General features: G+C 41.8%; 1 protein-coding gene across 3 annotated transcripts in view; it reads right to left on the bottom strand.

The window, feature by feature from the left end:
* The window catches only part of rab6ba (RAB6B, member RAS oncogene family a), a 131,068-nt gene that overhangs the window by 32,905 nt on the left and 76,380 nt on the right, over positions 1–21,783 (bottom strand). For 2 of the 3 annotated variants that reach the window (XM_071203016.1, XM_071203017.1), the window contains 3 exons: positions 19,813–19,866; positions 19,361–19,487; positions 3,346–3,457 (listed from right to left, as the gene is read on the bottom strand). In XM_071203016.1, coding sequence (XP_071059117.1) covers positions 3,346–3,457; positions 19,361–19,487; positions 19,813–19,866 — 293 coding nt within the window. The remainder of the gene's footprint in view (positions 1–3,345; positions 3,458–19,360; positions 19,488–19,812; positions 19,867–21,783) is intronic. The other variant, XM_034081607.1, reaches the window with a different exon arrangement.

Raw genomic sequence — 21,783 nt, 5'->3', positions numbered from 1 at the left:
AATGAGAGAGCAACGCCACACACTTATCCTGATAGCTCCGCACTGGCCAGCTATGTACTGGCTAGCGGAGATATATCAGCTGCTGTGCGGGCAACCTTGGCAGCTCCCACTACTGTCACCCACACCCAGAGCGCTTGGCTCTATGGGCCTGGCCCGTGAGCGGTACCATAATCGGGGATGCTTTGTCAAGCCCAAGCCCCCTGTGTCCTGGGCTATCCCTTACAAGGGCAAGCCTATTACTAAGCAACGGCTCTCCCACTGATTTGTGGAAGCAATTGCTGTGGGGCCCATACAAGTCAGAGCTCGCAGGCACCCTCGGGTTCGCGAGTTTTCTCTTGACTCAGGGTCTGGCTGCATCCTGGGCTCTGTCCAGGATGTCTCCCATTCAAGACATTGGTGCAAGAGGCGAGCTGGTCCTCGCGCTCTCTTGTGTCCGCCTTTTAACAGTCTGGGCGTTCTACTCCCAGGTTGACTCAAGCAGTGCTGGGCACCTGGTTGAGTCGGAGTCCTACCTGTTAAAGCTCTGATCGGTTGGCGATTTTCGAGATAAGCTCGTCTGGCAATACGGGAGCTACAATACCCCATAGTGAGACATCGAACGGAGTGTTATGAATGAGAACTATAGGTTACTTACGTAACCCCAGTCCTCAGAGTAACATGAAGTGAGATGTCTCACCAGACGGCCCTCCTTGCTATGGTGAAGCGAGAAGAGGTGCTTATTTTGAATGACGCATGCGTTGTGGCGCAAGCTACTTATAGGGGGTGATTTCCCCTGACGCTGACGTCAAGATCACCAGCCAATCAGGATTGGCGTAATGAGATTGATGCTTCTCTTTGCTCCGCGATGAGGCGCATCCCATAGTGAGACATCTCACTTCATGTTACTCTGAGAACTGGGGTTACGTAAGTAACCTATAATTTTAAGGAGTTATGTTCTCTTGATAATCAGTGTGTTTTTTAACAGAGTTATTAAGCGAGTTGCTAATGAGGTCAGATGAACGTCTGACGGGTTCATCAGGTTCTGTTCTCCAGGTACTGTGCTCCAGTCAATGTTCCTATACTGACACTTTGTACATCATGGTGGCCATGGTGTCAAGACATAAAAAGAAATTCTGACTTTAAAGAAAGGATATGATGCAAAAGTGGATGGATTACTACAAGGGCCCAGGGTTCCAAAGTGTCAGGCCCCCCCCTCCCCCGGCCGTCATCTACAAAATGTCAATCAAACGGCCCAAAACAACCAAAGAAACTTAAAACAACCACATACAAACACTAAAGGACTACAAAGAGAGACAAAGCAACCACAAAGTGACAACAATACTGTACTGAAAAAACTTAAACTGACTTTAATAATGTATTATGTCAACACATTTCACATAAGTGAAATGTATTACATATGTCTCTTCACTCAGGTATTTTCCCACAGGCCCTGAAAACTGCAGTCATTAAACCGCTCTTAAAAAATAATAATCTAGATGCTTCAGTAATGAACAATTACAGGCCCATATCAAACCTGCCATTTCTAGGTAAAATCATTGAAAAAGTTGTTTTTCAACAGTTGAGTAATTTCTTGCATTTAAATAACTGTTTCGATTTGTTCCAGTCAGGCTTTCGTCCAAACCACAGCACTGAGACTGCTCTTGTAAAGGTCTTCAATGACATCCACTTAAACACAGACAGTGGCAGAACTTCAGTGTTAGTATTATTAGATCTCAGTGCTGGGTTTGACACTGTTGACCACAGCATATTACTCGACCGACTAGAAAACTGGGTGGGACTTTCGGAAACAGTTCTAAATTGGTTTGAATCCTACTTAAAGGACAGAAAAAAATGTTGTTTCTGTAGGTAAATCCACATCTGAGTTGACAAATATGACATGTGGGGTACCTCAAGGCTCCATCTTGGGGCCTCTTCTCTTTAACATCGACATGCTACCACTGGCTCAGATAATGAAAAACAACAAATTAAGTTACCATAGCTATGCGGATGACACACACATTTACGTAACAATTTCACCAGGAGACTATGCTCCAATTCAAACACTGAGTAAGTGCATTGAACAAATCAATGACTGGATGTGTCAGAACTTTCTCCAATTAAACAAAGATAAAACTGAGGTTATGGTTTTTGGAGCCAAGTCAGAACGTATAAAAGTTAGCGCTGAGCTTCAACAGTCACATTAAAACAGTTACTAAATCAGCCTACTATCACCTAAAGAATATATCTAGGATTAAAAGACTAATGTCACAGCAGGATTTGGAAAAACTTGTCCATGCTTTTATCTTCAGTAGACTGGACTACTGTAATGGTGTCTTTACAGGTCTCACTAAAAAATCTATTAGAAAGCTGCAGCTGATCCAGAACGCCGCTGCTCGAGTCCTCACTAACACTAAGAAAGTGGATCACATCACTCCTGTTCTGAAGTCTTCACACTGGCTGCCTGTGTGTCAATGAATAGATTTCAAAATACTGCTGCTGGTTTATAAAGTGTTGAATGGTTTAGGCCCAAAATACATTTCTGACCTCCTGCTAAATTATGAACCATCCAGATCTCTCAGGTCTTCTGGGACTGGTCAGCTTTCTGTCCCCAGAGTCAGAACTAAACATGGTAGAGCAGCATTCAGTTATTATGCTCCAAATATCTGGAACAAACTCCCAGAAACCTGCAGGTCCGCTGCAACTCTGATTACTTTTAAATCCAGGCTGAAGACTTTTCTTTTTGCCGCTGCTTTTAATTGAACTATTCACATCTTAAACTGCACTGTAACTTCTAACTTGTATTTTTTCTTTTAATGTTTCTTTTATTATCTTTTATTTTTAATGACTGATTATAAATGCCATTTTCTTAATGTCTTTCGTTTTTTGTAAGCACTTTGAATTGCCTTGTGTTGAAAGGTGCTATATAAATAAACTTGCCTTGCCTTATGTATACATTTAATTAAAGTCAGGGTTTCAGTTTGTTCAGTGAACAAAGGGATGTCACAAGACCTGATATCTTGGTACTAAGCTGATGCAAAAATGCTGTTTCTTGCTAAGAGTACCTCACACAGACTAAAATAGGTACCACAGCTACTATGGAGATGCAGTAAACTCAGTATCGTCACATCCAGGGGAAGAACCCTGTTTTTCCATTTTAAAGTTACATTATATATTACAGCATGGTGAAAACATGGGGCTGGTTTACATTAGCTGGAGCGGGGTAACAAAGATCCAATGTGAAGTTGAATTGTTTTAGAGAATCTTGGAATTGTACTGGTATTGGAAAATAACGTTACATTTCTGGTTTTGGGACATGCCTAGTAACAAGAACCGTTTTAAAACGCAGGTCCAGCTGTAACTGCATACCTCTTATCGGACAGGTCTGTTTTATTGCCAACCAGCATAATGATGACATCACTTCCTCTCTCTGTTCTCACATCCTCGATCCATTTTGATGTCTGCTGGAATGAATTAACATCTGTTGGGAAAAATAAAACAGACTCAGATTAAAGATGCAGTTTGTACAATTCAGTAACATCAGCAAAACCATTAACATTTAATCTGGGTTTCAATATGAAATCTACGGGCACAAAAACATTCACACTTTGTTTAACATGGTTTTGCAGATTATTTATGCAAGAAGAAGAAGATAAAACCACATGTGGTAGATTGTATGAAACGTCTAACATATCATGATCACAAGTTAGAGCTGATAGTTGATACTAGATGTTTCACAGAGCACTAGAATTGCATAATAAATAATATTACAGTGAACAGGCCCACTCTGTGGCATGTCCAAGTTCTTAGTAAATCCCTTTGACCTTGCCACATCCGTAGTGTTTCAGGATGTCTGACATGCAGTCTATGGCTGCAGTCGAATTGTCAGTTTTGCTTAGGAACCTTCCTAACGGAATGAAATGACCCGGAAGTACCTCAGTGGCCGCCATGATAAGAGCCGTTCGAATTCTAGATGATAGGAAAGGAGGTTTCAAACTTCCATTATAACCTCCTTTAGCTTATGAAACACTGGATCTTCCTTTATGAATGAAAATTAGAAAATGCTGCCCCACAATGCCATGCGGCTGCAGCATTTAAGGCGAGGGGATATTCGGCCGTTCACGGAAACCGATTATGACAGAGAAATTATATAATGAAAGTTACGGTGCTTGTTAATAAGCATTTTAAAACATATATGGTAAGTTGCCAAAGTGCTTTGTTTGGAATGTTCATCAGTATTATAATCAAAAAGAGAAATATGAACGATAGTTTTTAATGAAATTATCAAATAAGGTCAACATTTTTGCAAGTCCAAGTCAAGTCTCAAGTCTTTGGTCACGAGTCCAAGTCAAGTCTCAAGTCTTTGTGGGGTGAGACTTGATCAAGTCTCAAGTCTTTGGTCACGAGTCCAAGTCAAGTCTCAAGTCTTTAAAAAAATAAAAGTCTCATGTCTCTTCTGGTTGTAATAAGCCTTCTATTGTCTGTTGCTATCCAGTCTGTTAAGAATACTGCACAGCTATATCTAAGAAATTCAAAGCATTTACTGTGTTATTATCACTCCTATATCTATTAGCAGACAGTATCAGTACTGATTAGTTGTTTGTTATATGATCACTTTAAACAGGCTATTGCAATGAAATATGCACACACTTTAGCTAAATGCAAACAACTTATAAGCAAAACACTTCAGAATCAGAAATCAGTATCACAAATACTTTATTAATCCCCCACAGGGAAACTGTGTTAAAAGTACTTAAAAGTAAACATTTGTTCTGTGCCATTTGCAACTAAAAAACGATTGCTGCAATATTATCTGAAATATACTGAACTGGTGATATTAAAACATGACCTCTTCCAAAAGAGATATCTACCATTAACACCATTTACCAGCCAAATGCTGGTAAATCGTGCACGTGGCTGGTACTGCATGTTGCACGCACCAGCCAAACATAACAATGGCAATCTATTGAGTGGCTGGTAACATTTCAACATTCACTAGGCTAGTGGACAAAAATGTTAAGATTTGACCTCTGCAACCGTATTGTTTAATTACACTGGGTCTCTAATTACATCTTTTAAGTCTACTATTAATAAACATATTCCTCTATCCTCTCACTCAAACCCAGTGTAATGATAACCTGATAAACCTGTAACATTAACGTTACGTGGTCAACAATAAACCTGTAACCTGCCTATAAACCGACAGATGTATTTATGTATGTAACTATGTATTTTCTACGTTTAACGTTAGCCAGTAGATGGTGGCAGCGGGTAATGATTAACGTGACCGACCTTTTTTATGTCATGTCAAGAGTTGGATGTCAACGCCACTCAACGCAAACAAGTGTGACAAGAAAACATTTACTCATCTTTTCAAATATTCAGTTACAAAGCTAGTAGCAAGCTAAGTTAACATTACACAGCTGATGCTGAGCTAAACATGTTCGCTAACCGTCCATATGCGTTAATGTGACTGACCTCTCCGGGTGACTCTTCAAGTGCCTGATGACATTTGACGTTGTTGCGCCAGCATCCTTGATTTTAATATTGCAGACTTTGCAGTGTGCGCTCCTTTTGTTGGTGCCGCCGGCGTTTTGTTCGAAGTTTTTATAGTTGAACCTAATTACAAGCGGTACAGCCGCAGGTGTGCCGCCGGTCGCCATGGTGTTACCATGATGTTAATGTTAATGTTAAACGCCAAAAATAGAAAACACAATGATTGTTCACGAGTCCCAAAACACGAGTCCAAGTCGAGTCCGAAGTCTTTTGAGCAGGAGTCCAAGTCAAGTCTGAAGTCTCTGTGTGTGCGACTTAAGTGTGACTCGAGTCCGAGTCACAAACTCGAGTCCCCATCTCTGAACATTTCACAGTCTTTACTGAGCTGTGTGGGGTTTCTTACACTTTTAAAATATGTTTAATGGTGATATACACAGGACTAACGTTTAAAATAAACATGTTTATTGTAGCGCCGATCGCTCATCAAAAAAGGCCACTCATGGAGGTTAGCAGTCAGAGTTCCCAACGCGTGTTGTGGTGAAGGATGAGGTCCACCATGACGTAATTTGTAATGCTTTATTTCTTTATACATTGTTAAAATGTTCGTTTAGGCTCACCTAAAAGCTTGGTTAAAACATAACAATCACGCACACACTCAGACACTGTCTACACGGTTGAAAAACGTGTGGTTTCCTCTCTAAACTCTCATCCCAGCTGATCACCTGTGCCCACATATAGCTTGATTACCGCCCGTGCTCCCAGGTGCGCAGATTAGATGCACACACACACACACACACACACACACACACACACACACACACACACACACACACACACACACACACACACACACACACACACACACACACACACACACACACACACACACACACACACACACACACACACACACACACACACACACACACACACACACACACACACACACACACACACACACACACACACACACACACACACACACACACACACACACACACACACACACACACACACACACACACACACACACACACACACGCAAATTGGCTCCAACACACCGGCCCCTAATTGTGACTGTATAATAAAGTGACAATTACACCAAAACACCAGTGGAGTCAATTATTAGTAAAGAGCACAAAAGTGTCTCAGTCCATACTGTCAGTCAAAAGGTGTCCAAAAAGGGAACAAGTCATCCAAACATAGGGATCTATGTCAGTTCTTCATTCAGCTTCCTGGAGAAGACAGATCTTGGTGACTGGTCGTTCCAGTATACTGCATTTTGTCTGGACTTTAACAGACCGCACCAGTCCATGTGCGTCAGGAAAGGTCTGCAGTATTTTCCCTAGCAACCAAGATCCACGGGGGGCAGTAGAGTCTGCAATGATGACGATGTCTCCTGTGACGAAACTCCTCTTCTCCTTTGTCCACCGTTGACGTTCCTGTAACAGTGGAAAGTACTCCCGGATCCATCTGCGCCAAAAGAGATCTGCCAGGAACTGAACTTGCCTCCAACGTCGTTTGGTGTACAGGTCGCCTTTAGCAGGTTTTCCTTTAAGCAAAAGCAGATGATTGGGAGTCAATGGTTCAAGATCATTAGGATCATCCGAGACCTTTGTAATGGGTCGGTCATTGAGAATGGCTTCAACCTCACACAGAAGAGTGTGTAGTCTCTCATCATCCACATTTTGCTGGTGAAGAACAGAGTTAAGCACCTTTCTGACCATACGAATGATCCTCTCCCATACTCCTCCATGATGTGATGCAGCAGGAGTATTAAAGCTCCACTTAACTCCCGACTGAAGTAGTGAACTTTGAATTTTCTTCTGATCCAGAGCACACAGAGCTTCTCTCAGTTCGCGTTCTGCTCCCACAAAGTTGGTTCCGTTATCTGATCTGATGCATGAAACGTGGCCTCTTCTAGAAATGAATCTTCATATGGCATTTATGCAAGAGCTGGTGTCTAATGAGGAGGCCATTTCCAGATGCACTGCACGGCTGGCCATGCAAGTGAAGATAACCCTGTACCGTTTGCAGAGGCTGCGGCCTACTTTCACCTCAAATGGGCCAACATAGTCTACACCCACATTCGTGAATGGTGGAAGGTGAGGCTGAAGTCTGTCTTTTGGCAAATCTGCCATCTTTTGTTCGCCCAGCTTTCCGCGATCACGCCTACAGACAGTGCAGGAGGAAATAATCTTCCTGGCAGAAGCATTGCTGTTGGTGATCCAATACTTCTGCCGAAGTCTAGAAAGCAGAGGATTTCTTCCACAATGTCCAAGCTGCTCGTGAATGTGGCGTAAGATGAGAGTGGAGATGTGTTGATCTTTAGAGAGAATGACTGGGTGTTTCACGTCATTAGGCATTGCTGATTTGCTGAGCCTTCCTCCCACTCTTAAAAGGCCATTGTCTATCACTGGATCAAGTTTATAAATGTGACTCTGTTTGCTCACTCCAGACTGTATTCCTTGCAACGAAGTGATTTCGTCATTAAACCTGTCCATTTGACAGAATTGAATGATGGCTCTCTCTGCTGTGTCAATATCTTCCATGGACAAGGTTTGACCGCCCAGTGTGGCTCTGAATCTTTGCATCTCCTTTTCAACTGTGTTCTTATGTTGAGTCATACCAAGTCCATTGCTTAACGCAGATGCCTTTATATCCTTTCGTTTTTGACTCAACATCTGCAACGTTCTTTTAACCTGCAGAAGCCATGCAACGGATGTTTGCAGCCTTGTCCATGATGAGAAGTAGGTTATCATGTGGTTTGTTGTAGTCTGTCCATCCTTGGCGATGATGGCGTTCACTGTCGCCTCGCCTTTGACCTCTGTGTCTTCATCGCTGACAGAAGCACATTCCACGATATTCACAGGCCACTCTCTCTCATTCTCAAAAAGAAACTGGGCCACGAATCCATCTGCTGCCAGTAAGAAGATGCTCAGCTTTCATGCCACGAGATGCCTCATCTGCAGGATTTTGCTTCGTACCAACGTACCTCCATTGTGAGATATCAGTGGCATCTCTTATAGCAGAAATCCTATTGGCCACGAAGGTGTGAAAACGCTTTGTTTCATTCCTAATGTACTTAAGTACAGTTGTACTATCCGTCCAGAAGGTTGAACCTTTCAACTCTTGCTGCAGCTCAGCTCTCAGCATCTTGTCAACTCGCACTGCAAGCACAGCAGCTGTTAATTCCATTCTCGGGATTGTCACTGTCTTTACTGTAGCAACTCGTGCTTTTCCTAGCAGGAAAGCTAGATGAATGTCCTTTCGTTCATTCTGCAACCGCAGGTATGAAACTGTGCCGTATCCATGCTCACAGGCATCAGAAAAATGGTGTAGTTGGGCACTTGTGGCCTGTCCAAAATCTTTAGGTTTGATACACCTTGGCACACTGAACATGCTTAGCTTTTGAAGGTCGTCCAGCCACTTCACCCACTGCAGCTGATTCGTTTGTGGTATTTGATCATCCCAGCTGTAGCTTAATCTGCACAGGTTTTGCAGCAGTAGCTTTGCGGGTAAAGTAAAAGGTGCAAGAAAACCAATAGGGTCATACACTGAGCTCAGCATGGACAAAATACCCCGTCTTGTGATTGGTTTTTCCTGGATTGCCATTTTGAATCTGAAAGTGTCCGTTTGCACACACCAGAGTAGTCCCAGAGTCCTCTCAACAGGGAGACTGTCTCTGTCCAGATCCAGTTCTTTCACTTCCTTGGCCCTTTTTTCCACATCAACAGATTCTAGCACTGACCTGCTATTGCTGATCCATTTCACCAGCTGAAAGCCTCCCAAGTGGCATACAGCCGTCAGATCCTTCACAAGGGCTATTGCTTCTGCCTCGGACGACACAGACTTCAAGCAATCATCCACATAAAAGTTGTGTTTTATGGTGTCAACCACCTGTGCTGAAAAATAAGCTCTGTTGTCTTCTGCAGTTTTCTTTAAGGCACAACTGGCACAGCTGGGTGATGATATTGCACCAAACAAATGTACAGTCATCCTGTAATCAGCTAGATGTTGTGTCAGCTCACCATTTGGCCACCATAGGAAGCGAAGAAAGTCAACATCATTTCTTGCCACTTTGACCTGGTGATACATTGCTTGAATGTCGGCCATTACTGCTACAGATTCTTGGCGGAATCTTGTGAGGACTCCAAGTAAGGAATTTGTCAAATCAGGTCCCTGCAGTAGCTTGCTGTTCAGTGATGTCCCTTTAAAGCTTGCGCCGCAGTCGAACACAACTCTCAAGGTTCCCTTTTTTGGGTGATGCACCCCATGATGAGGGATGTACCAGACTTTTCCTTCTCTGCCTTCCAGTTGCTGTTCAGGCACTCTTTCTGCATAGCCCTTTTTTATGACATCGCCCAGAAAGTTGACATACTCCTCGTTAAATGTTGCATTTTTCTTGAATTTCATTTTAAGACACAGAGCCCTTTGCTCAGCAACATGGCGATTGTTTGGCATTGAAACTTTCTCTTATCTGAAAGGTAGTTTCAGACTGTAATGTCCATCAGTGAGGTTGGCGGAACTTTTCATGATTTCCAAAAACTTAAGATCTTCTCTGGACATTTCTGGCTTTTCATCAGCTGGTCTCTCATTGAAGTCGTGGTTGTATTGCTTTACCAGCAGTTCCTCCAAGCTGGTTAATGATATGTGATTGACTGCAATGGTGGGACAGCTGTTTACAATTTGGCGGTCTCCTCTCAGCAGTCCATTGACAACCCACCCTAGCAGGGTTCTGACAGCATAAGGTCCATCATCATTGCTGTTCACCACCTCCCATGGTTCCATGAGTTTTGAGACATTAGCTCCAATTAGCAGCTCCACGTCAGCGTCAATGACAGGACGTTTCACAGAGTTTAAGTGGGGCCATGCACTTAACTCTTCCTGTTTTGGAATGTTGTCACGAGTCACAGGCATTACAGCTTGTGTGAACACATCAGGTAGCTCGTAGTAATTGTTACTGTTGAGTGCAGCCACCTCCAACCCAGAAATGATGTGACTACCCACAAGCTTTTCCTGACTCATTGTTCTCAACAGGAATTTGGATTTTCTTCCTCTCATCTTAAGCTCCCTCATCGGTCGCTCTGAGCAAAAGGTGGCCGTGCTACCAGGATCTAGGAAGGCATAAGTGTTTATCACTGTGCTGCCTTTTGTAGCCTTGATCTGAATGGGCACAATGGGCCAGGCACACTCCTGTCCTCCAGCCCCAATATGGCCACATGTTTTGGTAGAAACGTTGTGATCCTCTGTTGATGTTTCGTGCTGTATGTCCTCTGATGAGACTTCCTTTCTCGGTGAATGGATGTGGAGGATGGTGGGATGTTTTAAATTACACACTTGGCAGTACAGGCGGCTGCGGCAGTCCTTACTCATGTGTCCAACAGCTAAACAACCAAAACAAGCACCCTTTTCTTTCAGAAAACTAACTTTCTCTGTGTGCATCATCCTCTCCATTTTGTAGCACATCTCCAACTTGTGATCCTCTTCACACAGCAGACAAGATATCCTTCTTGGCCTATACGGTATGCTATTCTCCTTTTGCTTTTCAGGTGCAGTTCCACGATTAACAGCTTCAACAGAAGTAGCAAAACTGCTTCCTTTCTGGCGACTGGGATATGTTGTTTCCACTTCTGTATTTTGGTGAAGAGATGGACGTGTCTTGAATGTTTCCAAACAGCGGATCAGAGGCAATAGATACTTGTCTCTCAACAAACTTGACAATATCGCTGAAACTTGCTTGACGATGTTGCCTCTCCTGTAGCTCGTAAGCAAGGTTTCTCCATCTTTCCCTCATTTTATAGGGCAACTTTATAAGACCATCGCCCACATGTTAGTTGGCATATTCATCTCTGACATGTAGCTTATGTCCTCCATGGCATTGCAGCAAACACGGAGAAACAAAGAAAAAGCTTGCAAAGCTTTAACATCCTCTGCTTTCACTGGTGTCCATCCAAGCGCTCGCTCCATGTATGCAGGGGCTATTATTTGTTGATTTCCAAAGCGTTCTCTCAAAAGTGTCTTTGCTCTTTGGTATCCCCTGTCGGGTGGCATGTGTTGACAGCTTTTAACCAGTTCTTTGGGTTGTCCCTTGGTGTATTGTTCCAAAAAGTAAAGGCCATCAACATTGTTAGCAGTCTTTGCTTCCACTCCATGTTCAAATGCTCGTATGAATGCACTATACTCCAAAGGGTCTCCGATGCAACTGCTGGTTTGAATCTTTGGGGCGCGCACCCATTGACAGAGCAAAGTGCCTATCCTCTTCTGTAGGATTATGGTACTGCAAGTTTGCATCCTTATGCAGAGTCTCCACTGGCACTACCACTCTGCTGCCCCCTTTTGGTGAGGGGTTGAACTGACCTTCTGAACCTTGTGGGATGAATTCTGGAGCAGATGGTCTAAGAGAGATGTTCCTTTTGGCTCTGTCTAGATATGAATTCATTCCATTTGAATCAGCCCTTGAGCTTTGAACCTCAGATCCTGTACCTGTGCCTGAGCACATTGGCCTTTGCTGTATGGGCAGCAATTCCACTTTGCAATTCAAGCCACTCCTTGCGTTGTCTGATCTGCTCCTCTTCACACTTTCTGGCTGCTGCGAGGCTGTCCTCTTCACACTTTCTGGCTGCTGCGAGGCTATGCTCTTCACACTCCAGAGCATGTTTTTCTTTGAGGACAGCCGCCATAGCACTGAGAGCAGCTGCTTCAGCCTCCGCCTTGATACATGCAGATGAGATGGATGACATTTTGGACCTGTGGCTGGAGCGGCCAGCTGATGTGCACGTTCTTCCGGTTACATTAGAAACGCTGTCATTTGGACAGATATCATCAATTACCACAGTTTTGGTTGCAGCATTGACATTTACCACATCATCATCAATTGCATGTGTAAATTGCTCCTTTGTAGTTTGCAACCACCTTTCCATTTTATTCATCATTTCTCGATTGCCGTGCATTCGTGCTTCAAACCATTAATTTTGTTTTATAACTTCATCCTCTGGTATTAATGGTTTCAGGGACTCATGCAACTCATTTAATTCGATCATTGTTTTCACAAAAATGTCACACATGGATTCCACCTCAGACACATTTTGGCTTGAAAGTATCAATTGTTCAACATCCTTTGTTAATTTGTGCAGTATCTTTATCCTTGAATTCCTTTCATCTTGAATTGAAGCTATTTTTAATTCCAATGCTTTAACAGTGAGTTGAGGCTGTCTTTTACCGAGCCCACTCTCCGTATCACTTTGAGTGGCAGGCGCTTTAGACAGACTCCCATCTTGGCTCATTTTGACAGTAACACAGCAGCTGCGGGAGGTTTTATTTTAGAATTGTCGCATGATTTACCTTTATCCTGATTTGAGAAGGTCTTTCACAGCTTGCAACAATTCTGAACGATCCTACCGTGGTTCCTCGTGGCTTTCACAGCGTTCACATGTCAGCAATCATCTGGAGCTGTGTGGGAGCGCAGCAGCTCCTTCTTCCGTCCGAGATCTTCTGATTCATTCATTGGAGCATGTTTTTCAACAAGTGTAGCGGCGATCACCTCAGGTGAGGTCCACCATGACGTAATTTGTAATGCTTTATTTCTTTATACAACGTTAAAATGTTCGTTTAGGCCTACCTAAAAGCTTGGTTAAAACATAACAATCACGCACACACTCGGACACTGTCTACACGGTTGACAAACGTGTGGCTTCCTCTCTAAACTCTCATCCCAGCTGATCACCTGTGCCCACATATAGCTTGATTACCTCCCGTGCTCCCAGGTGTGCAGATTAGATGATGACGCACACACACACACACACACACACACACACACACACACACACACACACACACACACACACACACACACACACACACACACACACACACACACACACACACACACACACACACACACACACACACACACACACACACACACACACACACACACACACACACACACACACACACACACACACACACACACACACAAAACCCTGTGCACAACCAAAAGCAAATTGGCTCCAACATATATATTTATTTTAAGATCTTTTCATACAATCATACGTATTGGGATAATTTGTATGATCTACCGGGTCTGCCTGCGTCGCGTTACCCCTAGATTCCACCGGGTCCGTCTGCGTTGTGTTACGGCTGCGCCGCGGCGTCCGCAGGGATCGCGGCCACTCTAGTCAATGGGTGCTATTCCACCAGACGCGCTGCGTTACGGCTCAGAAGCGTCCCAGAAGCGTCCCAGAAGCGTCTCGCCGCTGGGCTCCGCTCTAAATAGAATTGAAGTCTATTTTTCGACGCGTTGCAGAGGCGGCGGGCAGGAAGTGGACCGGTCAGAGCAACCAGCCCATCCCCCAAATAAAATAATTTGCAGACCCTATCCCTCCGTAGTCTTTCAAGTAGGAGGAGAAATGGCAGCGTTCTCCTCCGGTTTACAGGCACTGTGTACATTATAATATAGAATAATTATGACAACCTGATCTCACCAGAATGCGTGACTCCACCACGACTCCTTAACACCACAATGCGTGGTGGAGTCACGAACTTTGTTACATTTACGTGTCAGCACCACGCAAACAACCCCAATGTAAAGTGAATGAGGCTCCTTTGTCGTGGTGCACACACGCATTTCTACAACGTCCCGCAGTGAGCTTTTATTCTATACAACGTTTTTTAAATCTACTTTATAGCTTGTAGTAACTCACGGGAGGCTTCTTTTATTTTATTTGTATTCATAATTATTTTTATTTTTCGTCAGAATGTAAAAATTACATTAGTTACGAATTTGTGTTCTCAAAAAACAGTGCATTGTGTGTAATGCAACTGTGATTTTTATTAAATTAGTTTGTTTTTAAGGAAGGCCAGAGCTTCAGCTGTGTCAAATAGATTGTTCCCTTTAGTTAACGTTATTTAAAAGATAAAGATCATGTCTTGTATTACGAGCGTCCATTCCCATTGGATAACGGAGAATTTTACACCCGGAAGTAAGTAGCCTATTCTCCTTACTGTCGATTGATTTTACAGTGATATCTGCACTACTCATCGACTAAAAAACACCAAATTGTCCTTGTTAATTACACAACATTGATTGGTTTGAATTGTGTGCAATGCTTTTGTATTTTCCCCCTTCGATTCGGAGAAACAAATATTTTTTCTGAGTTTTTGGACGGCAGAAGACACTACACTACCCAGAATCCTCAGCTATCGTTTGGGACTACACCATGAACCCCGTGATCAGCCCTCAAGCTCTTTGATTGGTTGACCTCCAACTGCATTCCATATGAAAAAAAATGTTTCGTAAAAGAGAAAATCATACTTTATTCAGCAGTGCTTGCTTTACTCTTTGATAGTCATCACATGAATGCATTGTAATAAATGGTTTGGCTGCATTAAATATTACACATCTGTCATAGTTCTTTATTTATCTCCAGAGATCGGGCATCAGAATACACCGGAAACTATTCTTTTACAGTTCTGTTTTAATTTCACAATAAAGTTAGTAGTAATATTTTGTTTTGATATTATTGTTTTTTATTAACTACTAGTTTTTTATTAACTACTAGACGACTGGGTCATGTTAAGACCATCTTTTTTTGGTTGCTATGGGTTTTTTCCATCGCTTTTGTGTTACAAATATCAAAACAATAACAAAATACTATTCGTCGTAAACTAAACCGGAAACAGCAGTATATTTTATTTTGTTAACACTGTAAACTTGACAGCCTTTTAACCCAAACCACCTACTGGCACGTTATTACACGTTTAGAGTAATTGCAATGCAGGAAGATTGTGTTGCTTTTTAATGACTGTTTAAAATGCCTTTTTCTTAATGTCTTTCATTTTTGTAAAGCACTTTTGAATGTGTTATATTTTATGAAAACATTCAAATATTAAGAGTACATACAAAATAGTGGGAAAGTAGAAGGTCAATTATATAAATATAGAATAGAAAATATCAAGAAGATACTCAAATGATATCTAGAGTAAAACAGTTTAGTGCCTGAAGGCTTTAATTAAAGAAATGTGCAGAATACGACAGTGTAATGGTGGAAGTATACACACATTGATAGATGTCTTGTAATGCACTGTTGATGAACCTGTGACCCAAGTTGTTCATTCATTGCATAACTACACTGTTGTGTATATGATATGTCAATAAACCTTAGAAAATCTTGAAATCTTGAAAGGGATGTGCAAAATAGCAATTATATACAGTCTTTAATGAACTATTAGAGAATAACGAGTAATGAATATGCTTTAAACGGATCTGCAGATAAATATTTAGTCTTCTCAAGCACCAACTATCAAATATCTCGCCTGATTGTTGGCACTTGACAATCACCTTCACTGAATTTCATTCAGGTGTAACTAAAGTCTGATTTAAGGGTTGTTTATATTTCACATCATTAATCCAAATCTGTAAAGTAACTAAAATAAATGTAGTGGAGTAAAAATACCAGGTTAACCTTAAAGAAAGCCCTCAGGATTATAAAAGACCACCATCACCCCAGCCACAAACGGTTCTGTCTGCTGCAGTCTGGCAGGCGGTACCACAGCATTCGGACTAAAACCACCAGACACAGAGACAGCTTCATCCCACAGGCCAGAAGACTATTAAACACCTGAACTTAGAAATAACATTCATCTGGCTGCTACTTAGAAATTATTTATCTAATATATCATATTCCAATCACTTGTATATAGACTCTTATTGCACTATTTCACTATTTTTTCTGTGTATCTGTTTTATTGCGTAGCACTGTTGGAGGAGCCTGTGACCTAAGGGGGGGGGGGGGGGGGGGGGGGGAGGACACGTTCGATTCCTGTTTTGAATAGTGTGCCGTCGATGGGTTTCATTCCATTTCAAAGTCCTTTTGGACGCTCTGTGTAAACTTAGCGCATCCAATCACAGAGGTTGAGGACTGATCACGGGGTTTGTCAAGCTAAGCACATGGTGTAGTCCCAAACGATAGCTGAGGATTCTGGGTAGTGTAGTGTCTTCTGCCATCCTAAAACTCCGAAAAAATATTTGTTTCTCCGAATCGAAGGGGGAAAATACAAAAGCATTGCGCACAATTCAAACCAATCAATGTTGTGTAATTAACAAGGACAATTTGGTGTTTTTTAGTCGATGAGTAGTGCAGATATCACTGTAAAATCAATCGACAGTAAGGAGAATAGGCTACTTACTTCCGGGTGTAAAACTCTCCGTTATCCAATGGGAATGAACGCTCGTAATACAATACAGGGGACATGATCATTATCTTTTAAATAACGTTAACTGAAGGGAACAATCTATTTGACACAGCTGAAGCTCTGGCCTTCCTTAAAAACTAACTAATTTAATAAAAATCACAGTTGCATTACACACAATGCACTGTTTTTTGAGAACACAAATTCTAATTTTTACATTCTGACAAAAATAAAAATTATTATGAATACAAATAAAATAAAAGAAGCCTCCCATGAGTTACTACAAGCTTATAGTAGATTTTAAAAACGTTGTATAGAATAAAAGCTCACTGCGGGACGTTGTAGAAATGCGTGTGTGCACCACGACAAAGGAGCCTCATTCACTTTACATTGGGGTTGTTTGCGTGGTGCCGACACGCAAATGTAACAAAGTTCGTGACTCCACCACGCATTGTGGTGTTAAGGAGTCGTGGTGGAGTCACGCATTCTGGTGAGATCAGGTTGAATTATGATGATGACTGCATTTTTTTACCACTAAAATACAGCAACACATCTTTGAATCATTTAGTTTATAACTGGAATATTACAATTATTATTAACTTTGTCAAAGTAGCCTGTCCAGGAAATATGCCCAAATCAACAAAAACTGCGAGCCGGCATGCAAGACGCTCCGCTTCTGAAATGCTCCTGAAACGCGCCCGGTAGGGTATGACGCCGGAGGAGGCCGGACCAAAAACGCGGTGCAGCCGTGACGCCACGCAGACGGACCCGGTGGAATCGAGGGGTTAGTGTACTGTGCCATTCCAAATGGTTTTAATAGAAGCCACTGTTACTGACACTTTCTGTGATTGAAAATCATAACTTAAAGGGGACCTATCATGCAAAATTCACCTTTGTACGTCTGTTATACATGAATATGTGTCCCCGGTGTGTCAGGGAACTCACCAAGTGTCAGCAAACACAACCCTCTCTCTTTTCCTCCGTACCCAAATCTCTAAAAACGGGGCTGCAATGGATCTGATACAGACTGATGCCGATTTGAAAATAGACTGACGTCAGTGACGAGGAGCTCCGCCTATATGGCCAACTCTCCACCAATCAGGGGAATGGGGTTGCCGTGGCATGGTAACAGCATGGTAACATGACGCTCGTAACTCGGCCCCCTCCTTTGCAGGGGGCGTGGTCAGCTGCAGCGCATGCAGAGACAGGGTGGAGGAGAGGAAAATAGAGCAAAATGAGGCATGGCTAAAATGCATGATCTGTTTGGCATTTTGAAAAAGAAAACGTATAAATATACCTTATATAGGTATGGATCTACAATATATTATTCAATATAGCATGATAGGTCTCCTTTAACTAACAACAGTAAGTGGATATTCCCTAGCTTTCCTGTATGGATAAGCATGGTCTGCCTTCTAAAAAGTATTTTTCACTTCCCTACTTCTGTAAATATATTGAAGATAAATGGTTATTTCTTACCATGTAAAATGTGTTTTATTCCTATTTTAATCCTTTTTTTCTTCAAGATGAAACCAGGAAACGTGGCATACAGAACAGATATTTATGTTTTACGAGACCAATTGCAAGATGCAATTCAATTTCAGATATACTTTATGAGATTGTAAGAAGAATAAAATAGTAAAAGCAATAAAGTCTTATCTCAATAATCAGTGGAGCTTATTTGCTTACGGTAAATATCAAATAAATATTTGATGCTTGTGAAACCTAAATTTGGATTCCGATCAGGCATCTGTCAGGAGTGATTCAGGATTACAGGGAGGGAGAGATGAACACTAACTGTGATGACAGTTAACAGGTAAAAAAAGATAACTTCAGTATGATAACAGATACATAATTGCAGGTATAACACATTTATAAGGATTGGCCAGCAGCTAAGGGTACTTTTGATATTCAAATGTTGTATACAGGCCTTGATGCATTTTATGTTGGTCAAACTTTACTAATCTTACTTTAATGAATGAGTGAAATATGAATATCAATAAACTCATATATTAGTCTCTTGCTATGCTGGTGGCCAGGAGATATTGAGTATTGAGTAAACGTTTAATCCTCTTACATTTGCACAGTAGATAAGGGATATGTAGTAGGGGGTCAGCTGACAAGTTTACACTGAAGCAAAGCGTACTTAGATCCCTGATTAGTGTTAGTACACCCTAAATAAAATGCTGTACTGCTCTAGACCCCACACATATTTTGTATCTCTCTTTAACTACAGTATGATTATTTAATATTATTTAAATGTATTATATGGCTTACTTGAATTCTCGATTCTGATTGGTAATTTTGACATTCAGCGGACTGCTGCTTAACTGACTGTTGCTGAGGAGACTCTGACCAGGGGACTGTGCAGTCATATCAAGTCTGGTCAATGTAACGTCAGCCATGGCCAAACGAATCACATTAGTTATATATTTGTGGAGAGCAGGGAACTTTGGATTCCTTATGGCTGAACTGTCCCCAGTAAAGAAAAGAAAAAGAGAAGAACAAGAAAACTAAAGACGACAAGAGACAGCTGGAGGACATAGAAATCAGCTGAAGAAGAAGAAGACTTATTTATTTCCATAATTGTTTTATACCCTATGAATGTCATCATGGGGGGGGGGGATTTATTAGTCCAACGTTTGTATTCACTAGAGTAATTGTATTAACAACAATCCTGAAAAAAGGGACTGACTTGTGATGTCGTAGACCACCACGGCCACGGTGGAGTCCCGGATGTAGCTGGGGATGAGGCTCCTGAAGCGCTCCTGCCCCGCCGTGTCCCACAGCTGCAGCCTCACCTGGGGTTCACAGAGAGAAAGCTGAGGAGGCTGAGATTATTCAGAAAGTCAGAGAGCCCGGGAACTGTAGGCTCCCCCACAAACAACACAGCGAAACTCAGTAAGATTTACACTAGGACATCATTTGTATGGGAGGACACTTCATGCCACTTCCAAGGTCGTACTGCGGTATGAAAGACATGCAGGCAGATAGCACTCCTCTACATTCACAGGCAGGACAGACGACATGCTGGTATCAGTACTGCTGCTTATCATGCATTCTTCTAGGGCAGTTCTACTATAGGACACATTACAGACATTTACATTCTTAGCCATGATATCATACAGCTGGAACTGGGCTTCTTACCGTTCGATCTTCCAAGTACATGGTTTTCGACAGGAAGTCAATTCCAATTGTGGCCTAGTTTAGGAAAAGAAGATATCCATGGATCAACACCACCTCCCAAAGCAAAGAACACAGTATTTACTGAGCACCTGCATGATGCAAGAGGAACAGCAGTGGACACATTACAGGTTATCAATGGCTTATGCTAATGCTCAATCTTGTGTCATGTCATCTCACATTAAATACTATGTATAACAGCAATCTGATCATTCCCTTTGTGTGTTGCGAGGCAGGCGACACTGTGTTCCTTCAACAAAGGATGTTTGTATTTCGAGCTGAGCCCTTAGCTCTGCTGCCTGCATCAGATCATCAGCTGCTCTCCCTTCGCCAAATCAAAACCCACAAATCAATTTTTACACGCAGATCTGTGAGTGTTTGTGTAACTGAATTATTTGAATTTGACAATAAACTTTGAACTCACGATCACAGAGATGGCTTCTTTTCAAAATAAACTCCAGGCTCATAAAACGTTCATGTCATTATTATGAAATTCAGTGTTAGCAATAGCTATTATCCAATTTGCAAAGTGTGTTAGAACTCTCCCTAACATCATCTCCAGTGTGCTCCGCAGTGTCCGGGCGTTTTAGCTCCTGTCACATGCTGTTATGATCTCTGTTAAGTTTGCGGAAAAAGGTAGGACCCAAATGCAGACTACAAAAAAGGTAAAAAAGGTCTATAAACAAAAAGTGAACTTTATTCAAAAGCTGATGACAAAAAACATGACATGAACACAACAGTAGCGCAAGGAAGAAACATACCCGAAAAACTGACCATGACTGACATGGAGGAAGACAGGAAAGACTAACAACGAACTGACATAGAGCACAGGGGAAGACAAGACTAAATACACAGAATGGTAATCACAGGACAAGACACAGCTGGGCAGGGGAGGCAGAAACACAAGGGCAACAGGTGAACACAATGAGACAATCAGACACAGGAGGGCAGACACAAGAATCAACAGACAAGACAGGGGGTGAACACTTGTCAAAATAAAACAGGAAACCAGAGACAGACAAAACACAACACAGACAGACCGTGACACATGCAGCCTCGTTTTTCATTTCAATACAGAACTCCTGTAACTTTATGTTACAGTTCAATACTTTATAATGCTTTTACTTTCTATGTTAATGGTACTTTCTCTTTTCCTTTTTTTCTTTTTAAGAAAACATTATTTTCAAGCCAGCTAGTGGGATTTGGGGATACATATGTTCAGGCAGATGAGTCCAGATGTCTGTGTGTCAAAACCAGGGAATCTCCTGTCCTCAGATGAGGCAGATCACAGACACATTAATTATGAAACTTATTTTATGTACCAAGATAAATACTGATTGATTTCTCACCATCTGTGATGAGGTAGGTGTATCTGTGTGTTTGACTATGGTAGGCAGTCCCACTTTGACAGAATTGGGCATCAGCAGCTTGATCACGGACTTTACACTCAGTCATATCCATCACCGCTAGGCCTCTAAGAATAACCTTAATTATAGTCAGAAATAATGATTTGGTTCATGTTTAAACCGTTCATTCAGCGTCAATAAATGAGTGCTAATCCCAGTGTGCTCAGTGTACAACATCACATGTCATTTCACCTTCGATTCACGGTTTGAAAACGTAGCATTTCGCCACATGCTAATGCTAACCGGAAGTGAAGAATTTTCAGAATAAAAGTATTAAGTTAATAGTGTGAACTTCCGTTTTTTTCAGAATAAAACTGATTTAAATTAAATAGTGTATTTAATTCAAAATTACGCCATATCAACATTGATTTTAATTTCTGTATGTACATCACTATGTATGTAGTATGCACTGTATAATGTACACATGTAGAGTTGTAGAAAAGACATGGTGTACAGACCGTACAGTACACTGACTGTACAGTCAGTCACTACAGTGTAGCCTATACTGTATAGTAGGTGTGTAACAGTG

This window comes from Pseudochaenichthys georgianus, chromosome 4 (assembly GCF_902827115.2).
Source record: "Pseudochaenichthys georgianus chromosome 4, fPseGeo1.2, whole genome shotgun sequence".
NCBI lineage: Eukaryota > Metazoa > Chordata > Actinopteri > Perciformes > Channichthyidae > Pseudochaenichthys > Pseudochaenichthys georgianus.
The sequence above is the reverse complement of the archived record's forward strand: the minus strand, read 5'-3'. Positions and strand labels throughout refer to the sequence as shown.